Genomic DNA, 23,724 nt, shown 5'->3' with positions numbered 1-23,724 from the left:
CTAGGAACTCTGACTTTTTTGTTGTTTTCTTTAAATTGTAAATTAATTGTCATGACAACCCTGTGAAGTGGGATTCGTGCTTCAGCTCTGCAAATGAAAATAGAGAGTAATAGAGATTAAGCCTCTGAAAACTGTGCAGTCACATTAATGGGGACAGAACACAAATACAGGTAAGTTATTTTGGTAGCACTAACCTGAATCCACTTGGTGGTCAAGACCACCCAAAAGTAGGAAAACAACTGCAGGATCCAGTCTCTACTCTAAGCTCATGTCTCCACCTGCATCTCTGAGACAGGAGGTCCTCAGAGTGCCTTAATTTCTTTGATCCAGGGACTTGGTCTGCCCTGACCTTTGAGACTCAGTCACATGTACACATCTTGCAGGCTTCTTGGTTCTCAAAGCATTAGCTCACTACTGACCACAGGAATCTGCTGACTCTTGCCCCCAGCATCCCCATTCTGGACTCTCAGATTCAAGATCAACCAGCACTGGTCATGCACCTACTATGTGCATGGCAGTGGCATAGGTGCTTCAGAAACAAACCCTGAGTGATCCTTGACTAGAAGAATTTATGGCCATCTCCAGTTGCCAGATAACAGCACTAATATTAAGCCAACATTCTTCAGCAAGATCCAAACCCATGTCTAATGCACCAGCCAAACCAAGCCTGACCTCCAGGTGGCTGGGTCTTTGACCTGACTCTGCTGTCAATTCCTTTATCTGCCTAACAGTCAGTTCTATCCGATTGCATACCAAGAATGGACTGGGCAGATAACAACTGTTGGAACACAATGCAAAATCCCAGGACAATACACGTGATCAGAAGTAGGCTCATTGTTACACAGCACTTATCACAGCCCAGGTGTTGCCTGGGTTCAACACTTTTCTGAGTTCAGTGATAACAAGGCACTTTTGTTAACCCTTTGCCATAACATAAAATTCATAGTGCACTACTGTAGACTGAATATGTGTGTCTCTCCTGAAAATTCATATGTTGAAATCCTAAATATTCAATGTGTTGGTACTAGGAGGAAGTGAGACCTTCTGGAGGTCATGGGGTCAAGAGAGTGGAGTCCTCACAAATGGCATTAGTGCCCTTTCAGGCAAGCTCTGTCCTCTGCCACATGAGGGAGGATACAACAAGAACACAGCCAAGTTCAGACTAGGAAGTGGGTCCTCACCAGACATCACGTCTGCCAGTGCCTTGCTTGGGCTTCTCAGCCTTTAGAACTGTGAGAAATCAATTTCTGTCATTTAAGCCATCCAGCTATGGCATACTGTCACCACAGCCTGGACTATGACATGCATCCTGGAGGAAGATGAGAGAGGGGACTTTTTTTTTTTTTTACAATACTTTGAAAAATTATGAACTACTGATTATTCAAATCATCTTCCTTTTCCACCTCCTAAATGAAAATTCTCAAATTCTCAAATCACCCATGAGTCAGGAGACAGGAGGGGAGATTAAAAATATTCTAGAATATCAAAAAAGAATTCAAGTCTGGAGACCTAGCCCTTTATCCTCCGTTTCCAAGCAGCATGACGTTCGGTTATGTCACTTAAACCTCAATGTTTTCATCTATAAAATGGAGAAAATATCATCCCACAGAATGAATGCAAAATGATTTTAAAAAAGATTTCTGAAGGTATCTAGTGAAGCCACAAAACCTTAGAATGAAAGAAAAACAACAATATCAGGATAAATATTACCTATAATATGGACAAAAGGAGAACAACAGAATAGAGGAGGGGTAAAACTTCAACTGCATCTGAAACATTTATTTCTTTTCTTTTTTTTTTTTTTTTAACAGGCAGAGTGGACAGTGAGAGAGACAGAGAGAAAGGTCTTCCTTTTGCCATTGGTTCACCCTCCAATGGCCTCTGCGGCCGGTGCGCTGCGGCCGGCGCACCGCACTGATCTGATGGCAGGAGCCAGGTGCTTCTCCTGGTCTCCCATGGGGTGCAGGGCCCAAGGACATGGGCCATCCTCCACTGCACTGCTGTGGCATAGCAGATTAAGCCACCATCTACAGCACCAGCATCCCATATGGACGCTAGTTCGAGTCTCAGCTGCTCCACTTCTGATCCAGCTCCTTGCTAATGTGCCTGGGAAAGCAGCAGAGGATGGCCCAAGTGCTTGGGCCCCTGCACCCAAAAGGGAGACCTGAAAGAAGCTCTTGGAACTTGGTTTCAGCCTGGCCCAACTCCTGCTTTTCAGGCCATTTGGGGAAGCAGCCAACTCTGTCTCTCCCTTTCTCTCTCTCTGTAACTATGCCTTTCAAATAAGTAAAATAAATCTTTTTTAAAAAGAAATAAAAAGAAAAAAATCAGAAACAAGAATGGCAAAATATTACCCTTAATCTGAATGATGAACATCTGGGTAGACTTTTCTAAATAGTGAATTATCTCATCATGTTAAGATAACATAGAAGCTAGTACCTATCAGTGGTCCAGAGTGGTGTTTTGTTTTGTTTTGTTTTGTTTTTTTAGTGGTAAGCATGCTAACAAAGTTTAATGAAGAGAAATAATAAGAGCATATACCTGACAGCCCAGAAGGGAATCTTATTAAAGAACTGAGAACCAAGAGTATAGGCTGTGACTGCAAAAATTTTACAAAGCAAAGGAAACAATCAATAAAATCAAAGAGCATCCTACAGATTGGAAAAATAAATATTTTACAAACTATATATCTGATAAAAGGTGAATATCCAAAATTTATAAAGAACTAACATAACTCAATAGTAGAAAAACAATCTGATTTAAAATTGGGGGTCCAGCATTGTGGCACAGCAGGTTAAGCTACCATTCACCACCCCAGCACCCCATATCTGAGAGCCAGCTGAAGTCCAGTTTCTCTGCTTCTGACCCAGCTCCCTGCTAATGCACCTGAGAAACCAGCGGAGGATGGCTCAAGTACTTGGGACCCTGCCACCCATGCAGAACTAAATGGAGTTCTTAGATCCTGGTTTCAGCCTGGCCCAGCCTTCACAACCATTTGGGAAACAGACCAGCAGATGGAAGATCTATCAATTAGTCAATCTCTGTCTCTCTCTTTGTGTGTATGTGTGTGTGCGTGTGTGTGTGTGTGTGTGTGTGTGTCTCCCTCTCTGTATCACTCTGGCTTTGAAATAAATAAATAACTATATTTTAATAGGCAAAAGATCTGAATATGCATTTCCCCAGAGCAAACGCAAAAATGGCCAAGAGGTATATGAAGTTACTCAACATCATTAATTGTAAAGGAATGCTAATTTAAATCACAGTGACATATCATCTCATATCTGTTAGGATGGCATTACAGAAAGTCAAGAGATAACAAATGTTGGCAAAGGTATAGAAAAGGGAAACCCTACTACATTATGAGTGGGAAGGCACATTGGTGGAGCCATTAGGGAAAACAATATGGTGATTTCTGAAGAAATTAAAAATACAGCTTTTACATTACCAGCAATCCTACATCTGGGCATATATCCAAAGAGAATGAATCACCACTTCATAAAGATAAGTGTACTCTGGAAATTTTTTAAAAATTCAGTACGCAATGTTAGAGAATAAAACAGTAATTACTGGGGATCACAGGGTGGAGATGAATGGGGTGAGGAGAGTTCTGAGGAAGGGAATAGAGAGACGTAGGTCAAAGTTTACAAAGTTGTGGATCTATAGGATGAACAAGTTTAAGGAACTGATGTACAACATGAGGACTTAAACTAATACAATTGAACTATTTTTTTGGATTCCTGCCAAATGATGAGATTTAGCTACTCATGGCACAAAAATAAAAACCAAAAAGAAGTAACTGTAAAATGACAGATATGTTAATTTGCTTCACTATAGTGACTATTTAATACCTAGAGGTATGCTATAACACACTGTAAATGTTAAATATACATATTAAAGTTTATTTAAAAAAATGAGTGTGGGCCCTGGAATCAAAGCCTGGATTTGAATCCTCAACTCACTGCCTGTGTGCGTCCATACAAGTCACTGCTGTGGTCCTTGATCGCCTTAGCTGAAAAATGGGAATCATAGTGATGCCTGTCTCATAAGACTTAAATTAAGTAAAATATTCAGAGAGTTTGCCCATGCCTGGTATATAAGTAGTCAAAAAATTAGCAAATACTATTCCTCATATGAAAACCTACTGGGGCCTGCACTGCGGTGTAGTGGGTAAAGCTGCCACTTGCAGTGCCAGCATCCCATATGGGCGCTGGTTTGAGGCCCAGCTGCTCCCGGCTAATGTGCCTGGGAAAGTAGTGGAAAATGGCCCAATGCTTGAGCCCCTGAACTTATGTGGGAAACATGGATAAAGCTCCAGGTTCCTGGCCATTGCAGTCATTTGGGGAGTGAACCAGCAGATGAAAGAGATGAAAGATCTCTCTCTCTCTCTTTCCCTGTCTCTCCCTCTCTCTCCATAATTCTGACTTTCAAAGAAAGTTAACAAAGAAAATCTATTAAAACAATAATAATAATCCAGAGAAAGCATATTTTCTATCTTTTTTCCAGGACTTACAGATTTGGAATATCTTTTTTTTTTCCTATTAAAGTCATTTCAACATATTTCCATAACAACAAAGCAAATGAGACATGCTTCAAATGCAACATAATGGTAGCTTACTGACTTTTTAGCTTCATCCTTATGCAGAAGTCAAGAAAACCTAACTCATATGCTCCCAATTATGGAGTAGTTATTACTTAAGAAAATGGAGTCCTTTTCACACTGACCTGTCTCTAGTGCAGAACCGAACAAAAGACCAACTCTTCATAAAGTGGTGCTTTCAAAAGATTCCCTGCTAAGTGCTCATAATGTCCCCTACTTATCCTAAAAGCAAAAAAACATGAACAGGTCAGGATCACCCTCAATGAAGCTGTTAGAGAAGAAGTGGTTACATGGCCTGGGTATACCCCACACCCCAAGAGTTAGATTCAAAAACTCTTCACATGGAACTCTGCAGCTGAACCACACTGCAGTCACACACGTGAGCTGACTTAGAAAGAGCTCCCTGTGTATTGAAGTGAGAAGAGCAAGTCTCAGGATGGCTTGCATTGGGTAGCACCATTTCTGAAAAAAAAGTCACAACACAAACAACAAAAGCTACTCATTACTTCAAAAGAGCAGCAGATCCTTTTCCAACCTTCTCCCTCACCCCTTTCTCTAGTTGTATTTTAATGGTAGTGAAACCCAAAAGTTCCTGGAGAAGCATGGCCTAAAACTTGCACTCTCCTTGTCCACTAAGGGTGGCCCTTCAAAGCATGGGTTATCTGTAGGCGGAATGAGACTTCTGTTTTTCCAAAAAGCACGACCCAGATAGCAAATCACTGAGCATGGAGCACACACGCCCTCTGAAGGGCTTGGAAAGAGAAATCTAAATAAGCTGTGCTCTCCCCCAAGAATAGCCCCCAGCTCAGTCTCTCTGACACAACAGAGGGATGAAAAGAGGGGTCTTTGGAGGTGGGCACTGCCGTCTCAGGAAGACATGGCACAGCCTCTCCATCCTGAAAGCCAATCTGAGAGTGACTGGGTGCCTTCCAAGAGCTCCAGGCAAAGATATCAGAGGCACGAGGCGGCTCACTCCCCAGCTGCACAGCTGTCTGTGCAGTGAACTGGCCGATCTTTGGGCTTATTTGAGTAAAGAAGACAGAATTGGAAAGAGAGCACCCCAAACTCCCTCCATCCCCAGGCCTGGTCGACATTGCAGAAAGGGGAGAAGGAAGTGAGCATCACCCTGGATATGAGGCTGAAGTCTCTGGATGTCATTAAATATCAGCAAAGCTGTCAACCGAATATGACTGAAAGAAGTGACTGGGGAAAAACAACACTCTTTTATGTTTGTCCCTCCCGTGAGGAATTTCTACTGCTCAATAAACTTCCATGTGTTTTCTGCATCTAATATCAGGACACAGAATGTTTATGCCGCCTCTGGGTGGAAGAGGCAGCCTGTCGGACGTGATGTGGCTAAAGCAACAGCATTTGACTGTCTAAGGCCCAACAGTGGGTAGGTACCTTTCTAAATTATGTGTAAGTTTCTACACTGTCTTGGTAATAGAGAGTAAAAGATATTCACATCTAAGTGTCTAGGTCAGGCTGTTGTTTCCCCCAATTCATTCAGCTGGGTAAATTTAGTACCAGGAAGAATAGTAAAGAGGCAAGGAGAGGCTAGCCTCACCTATTCCAGCCAGTCAGACTCCACCTCCAGGTTACGCAGGCCATACTGTCTCTGCAGTTCTACATAATTGGAGGAACAATGGAATCAACAAACACAGAGCATGTTCCATGAGCCAGGCATGGTGCTAGACAGCTTTTCTTTAAGATTTATTTACTGTGGCCGGTGCCGTGGCTCACTTGATTAATTCTCCGCCTGCGGCACTGGCATCCCATCTGGGTGCCGGGTTCTAGTCCCAGTTGCTCCTCTTCCAGTCCAGCTCTCTGCTGTGGCCCAGGAGTGCAGTGGAGGATGGCCCAAGTGCTTGGTCTCCTGCACCCGCATGGGAGACCAGGGAGAAGTACCTGGCTCCTGGATTCAGATCGGCGCAGCGCCGATCGTAGTAGCCATCTGGGGAGTGAAGCAACGGAAGGAAGACCTTCTTTCTCTCTCTTTCTCTTTCACTGTCTATAACTCTAACTGTCAAAATAAAAAAAGACTTATTTATTTGGGGGCCAGCGCAGCAGGTTAACTCCCTGGCCTGAAGCACTGGCATCCCATATGGGCGACAGTTCGAGTCCCGGCTGCTCCTCTTCCGATCCAGCTCTCTGCTGTGGCCTGGGATAGCCGTGGAAGACGGCCCAAGTGCTTAGGCCCCTGCACCCATGTAGGAGACCAGGAAGAGGCTCCTGGCTCCTGGCTTTGGATCGACGCAGCTCCAGCCTTCGTAGCCAACTAGAGAGTGAACCAGCGGATGGAGGACCTCTCCCTCTCTCCCTCTCTCCTTCTCTCCTTCTCTCCCTCTCTCACTCTCTCTCTTTCTCTCTCTCTCTCTGCCTCTCCTCTCTCTGTGTGACTCTGACTTTCAAATAAATAAATAATAATAATAAAAAGATTTATTTGTTTGAAAGGCAGAGGACAGGAGGTGGGGAGAGAGACACCCATTGGTTTGCTCCCCAAGTGCCTGCAACAGTCAGGGCTGGATCAGGATGAATCCAGGAGCCAGAAACCCCATCCAGGTCTCCCACATGGGTAGCAGGGGAACAAGCACTGGAGCCACCTTCTACTGCCTTCCTGAGCACTTGAGCAGGGAGCTGGATCAGAAGCGGAACAGCCAGGACTCGAACCAGCACTCAGACATGGGATGCCAGCACTGCAAGCAGCAACTTTGCCTGCTATGCCACAATGCCAGCCACAGCTTCTTTACTTTCACTCATTTGATCCTCCAAACAAGAAATCAAGTGAAACTGAAGGAAATGTTGAACTTGAATTAAATGCCCCTTCAGAACTAAAAAGATTTTCTGAAAACTCTTCTAATGAAAATAGTGAGGAAAAGCATTAAAATATTGGAGTGGTTATGTTTTCTAACTACATTTCTTAATTAATAGGGATCAACTCAATGTTGTGAAAGTGATGTCACAGAGTTAATGTATTCTCTCACATTCTCCTCCCAATTCTCAATTTTATTAGATTTATTTCTTTACATTATCAAGGTCCCTAATGATAACATGCTTCTGGGGAGCCATTTTTGTAGGTTGATTTATTTGGACTCAAAGGTCATCACCATTTCCTTTCATCACAGCTTTTCAATACTAGATTGTTATTTTGATTCATAGCTCAATTGGTTGGATTTTGTTTTTCAAATAGCTTTCTACAAGAAGGTTTCATGGGCAACTGATGTTCCTTCTACTATGCCTTTTTTGACTAATTTTGGACAAACATGTGGCTCTCACATTTATGATGCTTTTGGAGAAACCACTTTTCCCTCCAGAATCAGAAGCAGAGCACACCTCCGCACAGCAGACACCACCAGGCTGGTCTCACCTCATTCAGTTTCATCTTTTTAGCCACCCAAGGCTGCAGGAAACACTTGGGATCCCATAAATCTTCATTTGAAAAGTCTGTGTGAGCAGTGGTGAGCTTACTCATGAGAAGTCCGAGTCATTTACCTGCCATTGCTTCAGACTAATAAACTTGAATTAAAACTGGAAAACTTGAATCAAAGAAAGAATAAAGACGTCCCAGAAATGAAAAAAGTGACTTGGGTCAGCCGCTGCATCGCTAACTTCCTGAAGGCCCAAGAACCAGGCCGAGAGATGGTGCAGTGCAGCTCCTCTGCAAGGCAACATGTGCCCTCTATCCAGGGAAACTGCATGAGGAGAAGGGGGAAAGATTTCCCTGGGTTTCAAAATGTAGGAAAATAATTCCAGCACCAAGGCCTTTCCCCTGTTTCTGCAGCATGGAGTAGAGGAGCGCATGGGTTTGGTCATCAGAAAATGGCCACTGGTTCAAGCATGACCTTGGGTGAATTTTCTCTTCCCTGAGCCTTAGTTTCCTCATTGGCATCCATCAGGCACTCTGACATGGATCCAGGCATCCCAAGTAGCATCTTAACTGCTATACCAAATGCCCACCCACTCATTTGGTTCTCATGCTCAAGCCATGCTCACAATATCAAGTTTGTCAATGACATAGGTAATATGTTGAATCGTAAGTCCAAGGCCATTGCTTTGGTATAAAATTTAAAAGTATCCTTTACTCCCACTACCACCATTGGTGAACAGCCCACTAGACTTGGTTTCACAAGGGGTTGGCACCTTTGTGGGAACAAAGAGACACTACTTTCCCAAGACAGCACTCCCAGCTTGATGAAGGTCCTGTGTTCCTGCTGGCTGTCTGGGTGGCTTTGTGAAGTATACAAAACACAGCCTTCCTGGATCAGAGTTATAATTTGTGGAAGCCTTACAAATTCTAATAATGCTTTCTTTCCTTCACACTAGGGTATCTACAAATCACAGGCCCAAACAGTCCCAGGGCTGTGGCAAATGGAAAACATCAAATCACCCAGTTAGGGCTCTGCTATGAGTTCTGAATTCCTAAAATAATAAAGTACTTTGGTTGGTTCAGTAAATACTAATTACGGCCATCCCAGGGTATCCTTGGAGGATTGGTTCCAGGACCCCCAAGGATACCCAAACCCACAGATGCTCAAGTTCCTTATATAAAATGCCACAGTGTTTGTATAAAACCTACACAATCCTTCAGCATATTTTAAATTGTTTCTAAATTACATGTAATATTTAACACAATAGGAATGCTGTGTAAATCGTTGTGATACTATATTGTCTAAGGAATAATGACAAGAAGAAAGCCTGTACACTATCAGTAGACATGCAATTGTTTTCTCCAACTTGTTCCATCCTAGTTGGTAGATGAGGAATTCGTCTATGTAGAGTGCTGACTGCACTAACAGGAACAAAATATTTAAACATGCCCAGGTACAGGGTCGCAGAGAGGGTTGGGGGTGACTGGTCTGTACTGCAGGCTTCCTTCAGCTCCATGTCCTGGCACCTGTGGAATGAGTGGACAAAAAACTCACCTCCACAGGTCTCTTGTATTCGCACCACATCGCCAATCTGGAGGGAGAGCTGGGGAGGTCCACTGCCTTGAAAGTTGTATATGGCTATGAAATGGAAAAGAGAGAGACAGAGGTGAGACCTCTGGGTACCTTGGATTTCTGCTCCCTCCTGCTCTCCCTGCCATAAGTCTATTCCATGTCCCAGGCAACCCACGAGACTAAACAAAACCAATACTGAAGACTCCTGCTGACCACAGGAGTCAACCCAGATCGGCTCCTAAAGACCTCCACTTACTAACCAAGGCTGACGTCTCCCAGGCACGTGTTCCGCACTGCAGCCTGAGTGACAGGGAGGCTGCTTATATCACGTACTATGGACTGACTTCAGACTGAACACCACACACGTGCCTGTACAGCCTCATAGCAATCCTGCGAGGATTGGACCCGGTCCTCAAAGGAGGAATTGGAAGCACTGGGAGGTTAAGCAACTTGCCAAGGTCATCAGCCTATGAAGCACCAAGAAAAGCAGCATCCAACTTGCATATCCTCAGCCACAGTGATGATCTTGGTGCTGCTCCCTAGGACTTCATCCTAGCGACAACAGCCTCATACGCTCTCCACTGCTCCAGTGCCGCACAACCTTCGTGGTCCAAGTAAGCCAGATATTCCTCTATCCCACGCTAGCCTGTATTTGTTCCCCCAGCTAAAGAGACTTGCTCCTGAGCCTTCCCCAAAGCAAATCCTTCATACCAGAGTCCAGCTTCTCCAGATCATTCTGACCCCCACCCCTGCCATTTCCAGGGGTCGCTAGTTCTCGCGAGAACTTAACACACCAAAGGAAGCTCTGCCTTCCACTGACACTGTTAGTTCCTGGGGAGCAGGAGTCGGCAATGAACAACTCCAGAGTCTTCTTAACACTATCAGGGACTCCACTGGTACTTGTAACATGAAATAGGGCTGTGCTAGCGCAGTGCTCGGGCCCCCGTACCCTGTCTCAGCAAAAGTCTTGAAGATAATGGCCCTAGGATCTTGTGTGGGTTTTTTTTTTTTTTTTTTTCCCTTTGGGTGTGGGTCCTTGGGGCTGGAAGGTAGCAGAGTGTGTCTTTTCCCAGAGAATTGTTGTTTTATGTTTTGGCCTGCCTGTGGGTTCTCTCAGGGACTGACACCAAGAGCATGTTTTTAGTTCCCTTCACTCAGCACAGAGAAGCAACGACGCTGAAGACATCTGGTCAAAAACCTTTCAAAGTAAAAGAGCCACCTGCTCTTACATGGAGCAGAAAGTGTAATCTGAGGGAAGAAAGAATCAACCAGAGCCCTCCGAGAAAAAGCTTAAGGGCGAAATGCTCGGGAGAATAAGGGCTTTGAAAGGCACCCACATATAGCAAGGATTTACAGTCATGCAAACAGCTGGACACTTGCTGAGAAAGGATATGAGCAAGCCCAAAACTCTCACCTCCGGCTGACCTTAAGCTTCATGCAAGCAGGAAGTCAGGATAGGGCAGAGCTGTAAACGGCCTGACACAGCACTGAAGGTGTGCCCCACCACATGTACAGTGTCCTGACACAGCACTGAAGGTGTGCCCCACCATACTACAGTGTCCTGACACAGCACTGAAGGTGTGCCCCACCACACTACAGTGTCCTGACACAGCACTGAAGGTGTGCCCCACCACACGTACAGTGTCCTGACACAGCACTGAAGGTGTGCCCCACCACACTACAGTGTCCTGACACAGCACTGAAGGTGTGCCCCACCACATGTACACAGCCAGTTGCCAAGATCAGAGATTTTTTTCTTGTATATCAAGCATTGAAGAGACTTCAGTGACCACATACAAAACATAGTACAGTCTTCACAAAAACACTTTAGAAAAGTCAACTACCAAACTACTATGACCTACATCAAGCTGTGAAAATGAAAGCCCTACATAGGAAGAACCTGACTTCAGAGTCAACACACTACAGTATTCAAAATATTCAGTCTTCAACCCAAGATTATGAAGGCTGTAAAGAAACGAGGAAGTATGTCCCATTCACAGGGTAAAAGGAAACTGATGAAATTGTCCCTAAGGAAGGACAGATACTGGATGTATGAGACAAAGACCTTAAATCAGTTGCCTTAAATATGTTCATAGAGCTAAGCAAACTATGGACAAAGAACAGGAAACCAAAAGAATGATGCTTCAGAAAACAAAGTATCACTAAAGAGATAAAATTTTATTAAAAGGAACAAAATAGAAATTTTGGAGTGAAAATGTGTAACAGCAAACATGAAAAATAATTGGAAATATCTAATAGCAGATTTGAGCAGGCAGAAGAAAGAATCAGTGATCTTAAAGACAGATCAGTTGAAATTAGCCAAACTGAGGAACAGAAAGACAAAAGAACAACAAACAGAGCCCAAGAGACCTGCAAGGCACTACGAAGCACACCGCCATTCACCGAATGGCAGTTCTTTAATGAGAAGAGAAAGACAGAAGGTAAGGGAAAAATAGGGAAAAAGAATAGGCAAAAACTTACTTAATTTGGTGGAAGACATGACTCTACACAGCCAAGAAGCTCCACGAAATTCAAGTGGAATAAATTCAAAGAGATCCACACAGAAACACATAACAGGGAAACTATAAAAATCAAAGATGGACAGAGAAAATCCTAAAAGCGGCATGAGGGAAGCAACGCATCATGTACAAAGGTGCCCTCAAAAAGGTGAACAAATGATTTCTCTTCTGAAACCATGGGGAGCAGAGGTAGAGAGATGACATATTTAAGTGCTGAAAGAAAAAAAACTCTTAACTAAGAATCCAAATCTCACAGAATTATCCTTCAAAAATTCAAAGTATGACTGGTGCTGTGGTGCAGTGGGTTAATCCTCTGCCTGTGGTGCTGGCATCCCATATGGGCGCCGTTCTAGTCCCAGCTGCTCCTCTTCCAATCCAGCTCTCTGCCACAGCCTAGGAAAGGAGTATAAGATGGCCCAAGTCCTTGAACTCCTGGACCCGCATGGGAGACCCAGAAGAAGCTCCTGGCTCCTAGCTTCGGATCGGCGCAGCTCCGGCCATTGCGGCCATCTGGGGAGTGAACCAGCAGACAGAAGACCTTTCTCTCTGTCTCTCCCTCTCTCTACAACTCTAACTCTCAAGTAAATAAATAAAAATCTTTTAAAAATTCAAAGGGCAAATTAAAAACATGAAAAGCAATAAAAACTGAAGGAGCCTGTCACTAGTAGTCTACTGGAAAGACAACTGTATAAAATAATATTTATACATATTCAATAATGGGCATACACTATAGAGATGTAATTTGTGGCAATAACATTAAAAGGGAGATACAGAGCTGCCTAGAAGCAGAGAATTTTGTATACTATTGAAGCCAAGGTGAGAGTACCTGAAACTAGATTATTATTAGTTTAAAATGTTAAATTGCAGGCCGGCGCCGTGGCTCAATAGGCTAATCCTCCACCTTGCGGCGCCGGCACACCGGGTTCTAGTCCCGGTCGGGGTGCCGGATTCTGTCCCGGTTGCCCCTCTTCCAGGCCAGCTCTCTGCTATGGCCAGGGAGTGCAGTGGAGGATGGCCCAGGTGCTTGGGCCCTGCACCCCATGGGAGACCAGGAAAAGCACCTGGATCCTGGCTCCTGCCATCGGATCAGCACGGTGCGCCGGCTGCAGCGGCGGCCATTGGAGGGTGAACCAACGGCAAAGGAAGACCTTTCTCTCTCTGTCTCTCTCTCTCACTGTCCACTCTGCCTGTCAAAAAAAAAAAAAAAAAATGTTAAATTGCAAACACCAGGCTAATCACTAAGAAAATAACTAAAAACACAGAGAAAAGCCAGTAAGAATGGAATTTAAACACAACATGTGAAAAAAAACATGCACAAACAGTAACAGAGAATAAAAGAACAAAAATATGTAAGATATATAGAAAACAAATAGCTATGTGGAAGAAGTAAATACTTATTTATCAATAATTACATTAAATGTAAGCAGATTAAACTTCTTGTCAAAGGCAAGGATTGACAGAAAAGATTAAAATATGAATCAACTATATATTGTCTACAAAAAATTCACTTTAGAACCAAAGACACAAGTTCAAAAGGAAAAGAAGAAAAAATGTTTCATGTACATAGTAACTTCCAAAAAACTATGATGAGTATACAAAAATTACCAGAATTTATAGAGGCAGTCAAAGCAATGACGAGAAAGTAATTTACAGCCATAAACACTTATATTTAAAAAGAAGAGTGATCACAAATCAATAATTCTATCTTTCTACCTTTAGGAACCAGACATAGAAGAACACACTAAACGCAAATAGAAGAAGGAAGAAAATAATAAAAATAGAAGCAGAAGTAAGTGAAATGGAGAAGAGAAAAACAACAGAAAGAATTAACAAAACCAAACTTGATTCTTTGAAAAGATAAAATTAATGACAAGCTTTTAACTAGGTTAAAAACACAGAGGTGAGGCCAGTGCTGTGGCGTAGCGGGTAAAGGCGCCGCCTGCAGTGCTAGTATCCCATATGGCCATCAGTTCGAGTCCTGGCTGCTCCACTTCCGATCCAGCTTTCTGCTATGGCCTGGGAAAACAGTATAGGATGGCCCAAGTCCTTGGGTCCCTGCAACCACATGGGAGACCCAGAGGAAGCTTCTGGCTCCTCGCTTCAAGTTGGCACAGCTCCGGCCATTGTGGCCATATGGGGAGTGAACCAGCAGATGGGAAGACGTCGCTCTCTCTCTGCCTCTGCCTCTCTGTAACTCTGCCTTTCAAATAAATAAATAAATCTCTAAAAAAAAATCCAGAGTTCTCAAATTACCAAAATCAGAAATGATTATGAAAATATTGCTATCAAACTATAGGAACAAAAATGATTATAGAACACTAAGGATAACTGTGTGCTAATAAATTGGATAACCTAGATGAAACAGACAAATTCCTAGAAACTATCAATACCGATACATAAAGACATAGAAACCTCAATATAAGAATTAAGAGTTCAAATTAGTAATAACAAACCTCCCAGGGGTTGTGACTATGGCACAGCAGGTTAAAGCCCTGGCCTGAGGCACCAGCAACCCATATGGGCGCCGGTTCTAGTCCTGGCTGCTCCTCTTCCGATCCAGCTCTCTGCTGTGGCCTGAGAAAACAGTGGAAGATGGCCCAAGTCCTTGGGCCCCTGTACCCACGTGGGAGACCCAGAAGAATCTCCTGGCTCCTGCCTTCAGATCGGCGCAACTCTGGCCGTTGTGGCCATCAGGGGAGAGAACCAGCGGATGGAAGACCTCTCTCTCTCTCTCTCTACCTTTCTGTGTAACTGTGTCTTTCAAATAAATAAAATAAATCTAAAAAAAAAAAAAGAAACAAAATCTCCCAACAGCTGCCCATATCCCACATCAGAGTATCTAGTTCCAAGTCCTGCCTACTCTACTTCCAATCCAGCTTTTTGCTAATACACACCCTGGGAGGCAGCAGGTGATGCCTCAAGTATGGGTCCCTACCACCATGTGGTTGACCTGAATTGAGCTCCAAGCTCTTGGAGCACCAAGCTTTTGGAGTCTTGGCTTAGGCCTGGGCCAGCCTCAGCTGTTGGGGGCATTTGGGAAGTGAACCAGTGGATATAAGATCTCTCTCCAGCGCTCTCTTTCTCTCTCTCTCTCTCTCTCTCTCTCTCTCTCATTCTGTGTGTGTGTGTGTGTCTGCATTTCAAAGAAAATGAAAATTAAAACAAACATAAAAACCTCCCAACAAACAAAGTCCAAAGCCAGATTGCTTAAGTATGCTTTCCACCAAATATTTAAAGAAGAATTAATACCTATTCACCTCAAACTCTTCCAAAAACTTAGAGGAGAGAATGCTGCTTAACTCATTCTATGAAGCCAAAATTACCCTGACGCTAAGATAGGGTATTAACAAAAAATGGAAACAAAACACCAACATACATAGATGCAGATATCCACTAGATGATACAAACAAAATGAATCCATGACATATTAAATGACTCCATTACCATGTGGGATTTATCCAAGGGATATAAGGATGGCTCCAAATAGAAAAATAAATCAAATACACCACTTTAAGTAGCAAGAAGAGAAAAATCTACATCAACATCTTACTTGATACTTAAAAAGGAATTTAGCATATTCCAATGCCATTTCATGATGAAAACAATCAACAAGCTGGGAATAGAATGGGACTTCTGGGGCCAGTGCTGTGGCACAGCAGGTTAACGCCCTGGCTTTAAGCACCAGCACCCCATACGGACGCCGGTTCGAGACCTGGCTGCTCCACTTCTGATCCAGCTCTCTGCTATGGCCTGAGAAAGTAGCAGAAGATGGCCCAAGTCCTTGGGCCCCTGCACCCACGTGGTAGACCTGGCTCCTGATTCCTGGATTCGGACCAGCACAGCTCTCACCTTTGCAGCCATCTAGGGAGTGAACCAGTGGATGGAAGACCTCTCTCTCTCTCTCTCTCTGCCTCTCCTTCTCTCTGTGTAATTCTGATTTTCAAATAAATAAATCTTTAAAAAAAAAAAAAAGAAAAAAACAAGAAACAAGCCAAAGATGCTAGCTTTCATTATTTTTACTCAACACTATACTGAAAGTTCATACCAGAACAATTAGAGGCATCCCAAAGAATCCAAAAGGAAGAAGTGGATCTCTCTCTCATCTCAGTGGCATAATTTATTTATATAGAGTAATCCTAAATAACACACACACACACACACAGCTAATAAAAAAACTCAACAAAATTTCAGTTGTGGCCGGCGCCGTGGCTCAATAGGCTAATCCTCCACCTTGCGGCGCCGGCACACCGGGTTCTAGTCCCGGTTGGGGCGCCGGATTCTGTCCCGGTTGCCCTTCTTCCAGGCCAGCTCTCTGCTATGGCCAGGGAGTGCAGTGGAGGATGGCCCAAGTGCTTGGGCCCTGCACCCCATGGGAGACCAGGAAAAGCACCTGGATCCTGGCTCCTGCCATCGGATCAGCACGGTGCGCCGGCTGCAGCGGCGGCCATTGGAGGGTGAACCAACGGCAAAGGAAGACCTCTCTCTCTCTGTCTCTCTCTCACTGTCCACTCTGCCTGTCAAAAAAAAAAAAAAAATTTCAGTTGTAATGCTAGACACCACCAATGAACAATCCAAAAGGAAATTAAGAAAAAAATTCTGGTTATAATAGCAACAAACAGAAAAAATTGCTTAGGAATATGCTTAGCCAAAACAGTGCAGACTTTTTTACACTGAGAATGTCAAAGCATTACTAATAGAAATTAAAGAAGATGTAAATGAATTGAAAAGAGACTTTATGTGCATGGATTGGGAGACTTAATATTGTTATGATGATGATATTCCCAAATAGATCTATGAATCCAACATAATCTCAACAAAGTCTCACTATCTTTTTGCAGAAACAGAAAAACAAATTCTCAAAGTCATGTAAAATTGCCCAAATAGACAAAATCATCTTACACGGAGCCAGTATAGTAATGCAGCAGCTTAAGCTGCTGCTTGCAACTCCAGCATCCCACATCAGAGCTCCAGTTCGAGTCCTGGCTGCTCCACTGCTAATCTAGCTGCTTGGTAATGCGCCTGGGAAATAGCAGAAGATGGCCCAAATATTTGGGCCCCTGAACCCACATGGGAGACCCAGATGGAGTTCCCAGATGCTAGCTTTGGCCTGACACGGCCCAGCTGTTGCAGTCATTTTCTTTTTTATTTAAAATATTTACATTTTTATTTTTATTAATATGTTAGATTCTCAGGGTCAATTGATAATTTCTACAACAGAATCCTTGTCAATTCTCATATTAATGTGATATTAATACAAAGAACAGATTCAACGCAGTTTCTAGATGCAATTCTAAGAACATAAGGATATCTTTCATTCTTCCTCTCTCACTCCCTCTTTCTTTTTTTTTCTTTCCAATAAATGTTTTTAAAAAATCAAAATACTTTTGGAGAAAAAATAAAACAAAATCGGAGCACTAACATTTTCTAGTTTGAACACTGAATACAAAGCAAAAGTAATTGATACATGGCTGTACTGACATTATATAGGTCAATAGTATAGAAATGATAGTCCAGAAAAAAGTTCACATATCTATGATAAATTATGTGTCATCATGGGTGCCAGTACCATTCAATGAGGAAAGAGAATATTCTCTTCAACAAATGGGGTTAGCACAACTAAATAACCACATGCACCAGACTAATGCTTACTGCACCCTATTCAAAGCTTAACAAAATGGATCAAGCACATCCATATTAGATCTAAAACTAGGACGTAATTCTTTATGATCTTGAGCTTGGCCACAGTTTCCTAGTTATGAAACCAAAAGCACAAGTTGTTACAAAAAGAAATATGCAAATTGGATTTCATCAAAATTAAAAAATTTTATGCACCAAAGGACACTATCAAGAAAGTGAAAAAGACTAGGGTCAGTGTGGTGGTGCAGCAGGTTAAACCCCATTTCTGATCCAGCTTTCTGCAAAGGTGCCTGGGAAGAAAAGGAAGATGGCTCAAGTACTTGGGCCCCTGACACTCACACAGGTGACCTGGACAGAGTTCCAGGCTCCTGGCTTCTACCAGGCCCAGCCCTGGATATTGCAGTCATTTAGGGAGTGAACCAGAAGATGGAAGATTCCTCCTCTCTCTCTCTCTCTCTCATGAATGGCAAGTGGCCCAAGCACTTGGGCCATCTTCTACGGCCTTCCCAGGCACATTAGCAGGGAGCTGGATCAGAAGCAGAGCAGCAGGACTTGAGGTGGCAACACAGGTTGCAACTTAACAAAGCCAACCTCTTCCCTCCCCCCATATAGCTCTTAAAGCCAGTTCTCTCCTTTACTGGCTCTGACTCAAGCCCAGGACTACAGCACGCAATGGCCTATGTGGTGCTCCACCCAAGGCCACCCAGCTAAGACAGCCATAGAGGATGGTATCCAACCTGTGATCTGCCTGACAAAACCCACATCCTGCCCAAGTTCTGTGCCTTTTATAGTCCACACAAAGTGCCTTCACCTCCCTGAGTCTCAGTTTCTCCAACTGAAGAATGGAGGAAATAATGGTCCCTACTTTGAAGGGCTCCTGGGAAGCACAGCTGAGACTAATGCACATAAAAGTCTTGACTGCATGTCTAGCCATAGTAAGTGATCTATAAACAGTGGTCACTTTTCCTTTTATTTGTATTATAATACCTCCCAAACAAGCCATTCAGGACAACACTAACTCCTTCCTAATTTATGTCCCCTTTGAATCTACTTCCCTACAGTTTGCAACCAATCACATCGTCACCTCACACTGAAAGAAAGGAATCCCTTGTCCAAAAGCGAACCATGAGAGAGCCCGAGGGGACTCTGGGGCTTCTCTTTTCTGTGTAAGCAAGACCTGCTTCTTCATTCCCCGCACACTTGGCCTGATTGCAACCCTGCCTCCTCGCACTGGCGACTGCCTGTTGAACAGTCCAGTTTGCTGGTGTCCTCCGTTCAACAGGGCTGCAAAGGCGACTCAGGTTTGCAAAGGAAGAAAATGATCCAGGGCACCAGCACATTAGGTCTGCCCATCAGCTGTTTGGAGGGTAGGGCATGTCTGTGTTCTGTCCTGTTCCCTCTCAGCTTACACCAGTCATCCCTTTCCTCAGCGTCTGCCTAGTAAAGTCACAGGAGAAGGTTCAATCAATATCAGGAATGACCCCCTAAAATCTACACAAAAATGTGGCCCTTAAAATTCCCCAGAAGTAGCCGGCGCCGTGGCTCAATAGGCTAATCCTCCACCTTGCGGCGCCGGCACACCGGGTTCGAGTCCCGGTTGGGGCGCCGGATTCTGTCCCGGTTGCCCCTCTTCCAGGCCAGCTCTCTGCTATGGCCAGGGAGTGCAGTGGAGGATGGCCCAGGTGCTTGGGCCCTGCACCCCATGGGAGACCAGGAAAAGCACCTGGCTCCTGGCTCCTGCCAGGATCAGCGCGGTGCGCCGGCTGCAGCGGCGGCCATTGGAGGGTGAACCAACGGCAAAAAGGAAGACCTTTCTCTCTCTGTCTCTCTCTCACTGTCCACTCTGCCTGTCAAAAAAAAAAAAAAAAAAAAAAAAATTCCCCAGAAGTGCCATCTGGGATGCCACATATGCTATCAGAATTTGGGGTGCCATACAATATCACCATATGCTTTTTTTTTTTTTTTTGACAGGCAGAGTTAGACAGTGAGAGAGTGAGACGGAGAGAAAAGTCTTCCTTTTTCCATTGGTTCACCCCCGAAATGGCCACTACGGCCGGCGCGCTGCGGCCGGCGCACTGCGCCGATCCGAAGCCAGGAGCCAAGTGCTTCCTCCTGGTCTCCCATGTGGGTGCAGAGCCCAAGCACTTGGGCCATCCTCCACTGCACTCCCTGGCCACAGCAGAGAGCTGGACTGGAAGAGGAGCAACTGGGACAGAATCCAGCGCCCCGACTGGGACTAGAACCTGGTGTGCCGGCACCGCAGGTGGAGGATTAGCCTGGTGAGCCGCGGCACTGGTCCTACCATATGCTTATTAATAAATCCCCAATATTAATAAACCTGAGAGGGTTCTTGCCTAATATTTAGAGAAGAATTCTAAATACCGGCATAAATCAACGAGGCAGCATGGTACATTTTAGGCTTTTATTTAGTGAGAAAGATGCATAAGAGAGTGAGAGCTTTATCTAAGAAAGAGAGGTAAATCTAGGTTCATACTGAGCACCAGGACCAGCCATGTGGAGGAGCATCTAGGCCAGGAAGCCTAGGGTGCCCTGGAGGTGCAGGGCTACAGCCAGCCCCCTCCTGGCAAGAGGCCAGGAAGAAGAGAAGGCCAGGGCACACCTTGTCCCACACTTTTAACCCACTTCCAAAGGGGAGTGGTTAATTAACTTGATTGGCTGGTGGGCACCCAGGTGTGGCCAGGTAGGGGCATGAGGTCACACAGGGGCATGGCGAAGGCATGGTCTTCCAGCTCACAAACCTAATCAATTTTAGCCTGTATGCCTGCCTACTTCACAATCACTTGACTTAAGAAGATGTCTTGGACAGGTCTTGAAACTGGGTATTGTATATGAAGTTCTGTATTCATTCCAAGGACTAGCTGATATGAAAATGAAACTGACTTTGGCATCTAATTTTTAAGTGTATTTCTGCCCTGCTTGAGAGCTTCTGTTCTCAAAGCTTCATTTGGGGAACAGCAGACATTACTGACAAAGGAAGTGGCTTTGCATACAAATACCCAATTCTGTTAAGTTTGCTAAATGACTAACAGGAAACTTTGAGCCAGAATATCTCAAACAGTTTGATTGCTTATCTGGTCCTCTGGTTGTGTCTGACCTGTATAATAGCAGGTCATCCTCTTCCCCATTCCCTGTAGGTCTGACCATTCCTAACTTTTGAGTGAGGGATAGGGGGAAAAATAGGAGAGAAATATAAGATGGGAAATAAGCAAAAGTTATTGGCTATATAGCCTGCCCCACCCTGGCCATTGCCCACAACTGGGGGAATACTGCCCACAGCGCCCCCAGACCCTTGGCCATTCCCTCAGGCATCCACTGTTAGTAAAACGGCGCAGTCTTATCTGTGGCGCCATCTATGCCCCAGACACCATCCTGGAAGCCAGGTGACCACATGGCCCAACCACAGGAGTCAGCTATACCCACACCCTAATGATATTCACTGCTCCTACTTCCCTGCCTCCCGGCAAACCTCTAACAGGACCTGCTTCCAGCACACATGCTCTCTCTCCTGATCCCTCTCTTGATTACTCTATCGCCCACTCCCCACTGCCTGTCAGGCTTCCTCCACCCGACAATAAACCTTTCCCTTAACTCCAGTGTTTAGTGTTTTGTGGCGGCCTTACACCCGCTCCAGTTTCCCTCAGCAAAGAGGTCTGTCACTGTCTCTGTGCCTGGAGAATAGGGGCACATTCCCCATGGAAAACTTGACATCTGTCTCCATAAAAATACAAAACTCAGGGGCCAAGGGTAACAGTCTGTTCACTGAGAAGCCCACTGCTACCAAACACAGAGATCAAAGAGGTGTTTCTAGGTATTGGGACGAACTGGGGTTGTGGACTCCAACTAAGACTCTTGTGTGGGACATCCCAGGTTGGCAAGCCACCAGAACAACTATTTTGTGCTGGACAAGTTTTCCAACAACCCTGAAAATCTAATCCATCAATTAGTCACCAATTCTACCATAACATACTAAAGTATTTTGCTTACTAGGAGTCTAAAACAAGAGAAATAAGATAAAAGTAAACACCATTGCCAGCACTGCAGACCAGTGAAACAACTAGGGTGGGGTCTCTGTGTTCTGTGCCATGTTGGGTGATAAGCTTATTTCTTTTAAATTTACAGAGGAGGAAACTGAGACACAGACAGCAGACACAACTTACCTGTCCAATAAGATAGATGGATGATAGACAGACAAATAGATGATAAATAGGTACATAGATATGTAGATAGATAAATCCATAAGTCTGAATTCTGTCCACAGTACACACTTTCCCCATGAAAATGGCAAACATTTATTGACCACTTTTTTTTTTTTTTTTTTTTTTTGACAGGCAGAGTGGACAGTGAGAGAGAGAGACAGAGAGAAAGGTCTTCCTTTGCCGTTGGTTCACCCTCCAATGGCCACTGCGGCTGGCGCACTGCGCTGATCCAAAGCCAGGAGCCAGGTGCTTCCTCCTGGTCTCCCATGCGGGTGCAGAGCCCAAGCACCTGGGCCATCCTCCACTGCACTCCCTGGCCACAGCAGAGAGCTGGACTGGAAGAGGAGCAACTGGGACAGAATCCAGCGCCCCGACCGGGACTAGAACCCGGTGTGCCGGCGCCACAGGCGGAGGATTAGCCTTATTAAGCCATGGCGCCGGCCATTGACCACATTTTCTTACGGTTTGAATATTCACCCTGCCCAAATTCATGCAGGAGTTTAAACCCCAAAGTCATAAGTTAAGGGTCCTAAGAGGGTAGACACTTAAACCACTCATCATGTTTAGAGGTGGGGCATTTGGAGAGTGACTCAGATTACATTAAGTCATCAGGATGGAATCACCATGACTAAACTGATGGCTTTATAAGGAGAGAGAGTAACCACAGACTGACTGAGACAGATACTCTCTATCTCTTGACACGTGGTGCGCTACTCCACCTTGGAACTCTGGGGAGCAAGGACACTGTTACTGGAGACCAAATCAGTGTGGCCCCCCCGATCTTGGACTGTGAACCTTCAGAACTGTGGGCCAAAATAAACCTCTCACCTTCATAAAGTTAGCCTGCTTTGGGTATTTCATTATGGTAACAAAACACGGACTAATACATATATTATATCCAAGCACACACTCCATGATTTTTCACTGCCTATTCATGTGAGCATTGACTTTGTGCTACATACTGCTCTGGATACTGGGGCTACCATGATAAATGAAACAAACAAAATGCCTAGCACTTTCCTTGAATCAGCTCATTTAATCTTCACAGTTACACCCCAAGGTAATACCCTCCACGTCACATAAAATAAACTAAAAGAGAGGTTCAGGAACATGCCCATAGCCACATAGAAAGTGGTAGAGGGGCTGGCGCCATGGCACAGTAGGTTAATCCTCTGCCTGCGGCACCTGCATCCCATATGGGTGCCCTTCTAGTCCCGGCTGCTCCTCTTCCAATCCAGATCTCTGCTATGGCCTGGGAAAGCAGTAGAAGATGGCCCAAGTCCTTGGGCCTTTGCACCCACATAGGAGACCGGGAGGAGGCACCTGGCTCCTGGCTTCAGATTGGCACAGCTCCGGCCATTGTGGCCCTTTGGTGAGTGAGCCAACGAACGGAAGACGTTTCTCTCTGTCTCTCCCTCTCACTGTCTGTAACTCTACCTCTCAAGTAAATAAATAAAATCTTTAAAAAAAGGAAAGAAAGTGGTAGAAAGTGGGTTCAAGTCCAGAGTGGAGTCTAAGGACCTTGCTTCCCTGATCAGCCATGCCTGATGTCTCACCTTATTTACAATATATACACTGAACTTGTTTATGTCTTTTCTTTCTCTCCAGTCTCAGATAAGGTAGAGACCACTTCTGTCATGTTAACTACTGAATTCCCAATGCTGAGAGCAGTATTTGGCCCACGGCAGAAGTGAAATCAATATTTACTGAGCTTTTAATAAATACTTGTTGGTCTGAAGGGATGTGAATGAACAAGTAAGGCAAATGTGTCCCTTCTGGCCATGCTGTCTCTTGAATTTCTCAAGATTGCTTCA

General features: G+C 44.5%; 1 protein-coding gene across 3 annotated transcripts in view; it reads right to left on the bottom strand.

Annotated features, from left to right (window-relative positions):
• The window catches only part of DOCK2 (dedicator of cytokinesis 2), a 464,436-nt gene that overhangs the window by 388,908 nt on the left and 51,804 nt on the right, over positions 1–23,724 (bottom strand). For all 3 annotated transcript variants that reach the window (XM_051843586.2, XM_017341248.3, XM_070076408.1), the window contains exon 2: positions 9,520–9,603. In XM_051843586.2, the coding sequence (XP_051699546.1) occupies positions 9,520–9,603 (84 nt within the window). The remainder of the gene's footprint in view (positions 1–9,519; positions 9,604–23,724) is intronic.

The sequence above is a fragment of the Oryctolagus cuniculus genome, chromosome 6, assembly GCF_964237555.1.
Source record: "Oryctolagus cuniculus chromosome 6, mOryCun1.1, whole genome shotgun sequence".
NCBI classification, from domain to species: Eukaryota; Metazoa; Chordata; class Mammalia; order Lagomorpha; family Leporidae; genus Oryctolagus; species Oryctolagus cuniculus.
This window is presented reverse-complemented; position numbering and strand designations above follow the sequence as displayed.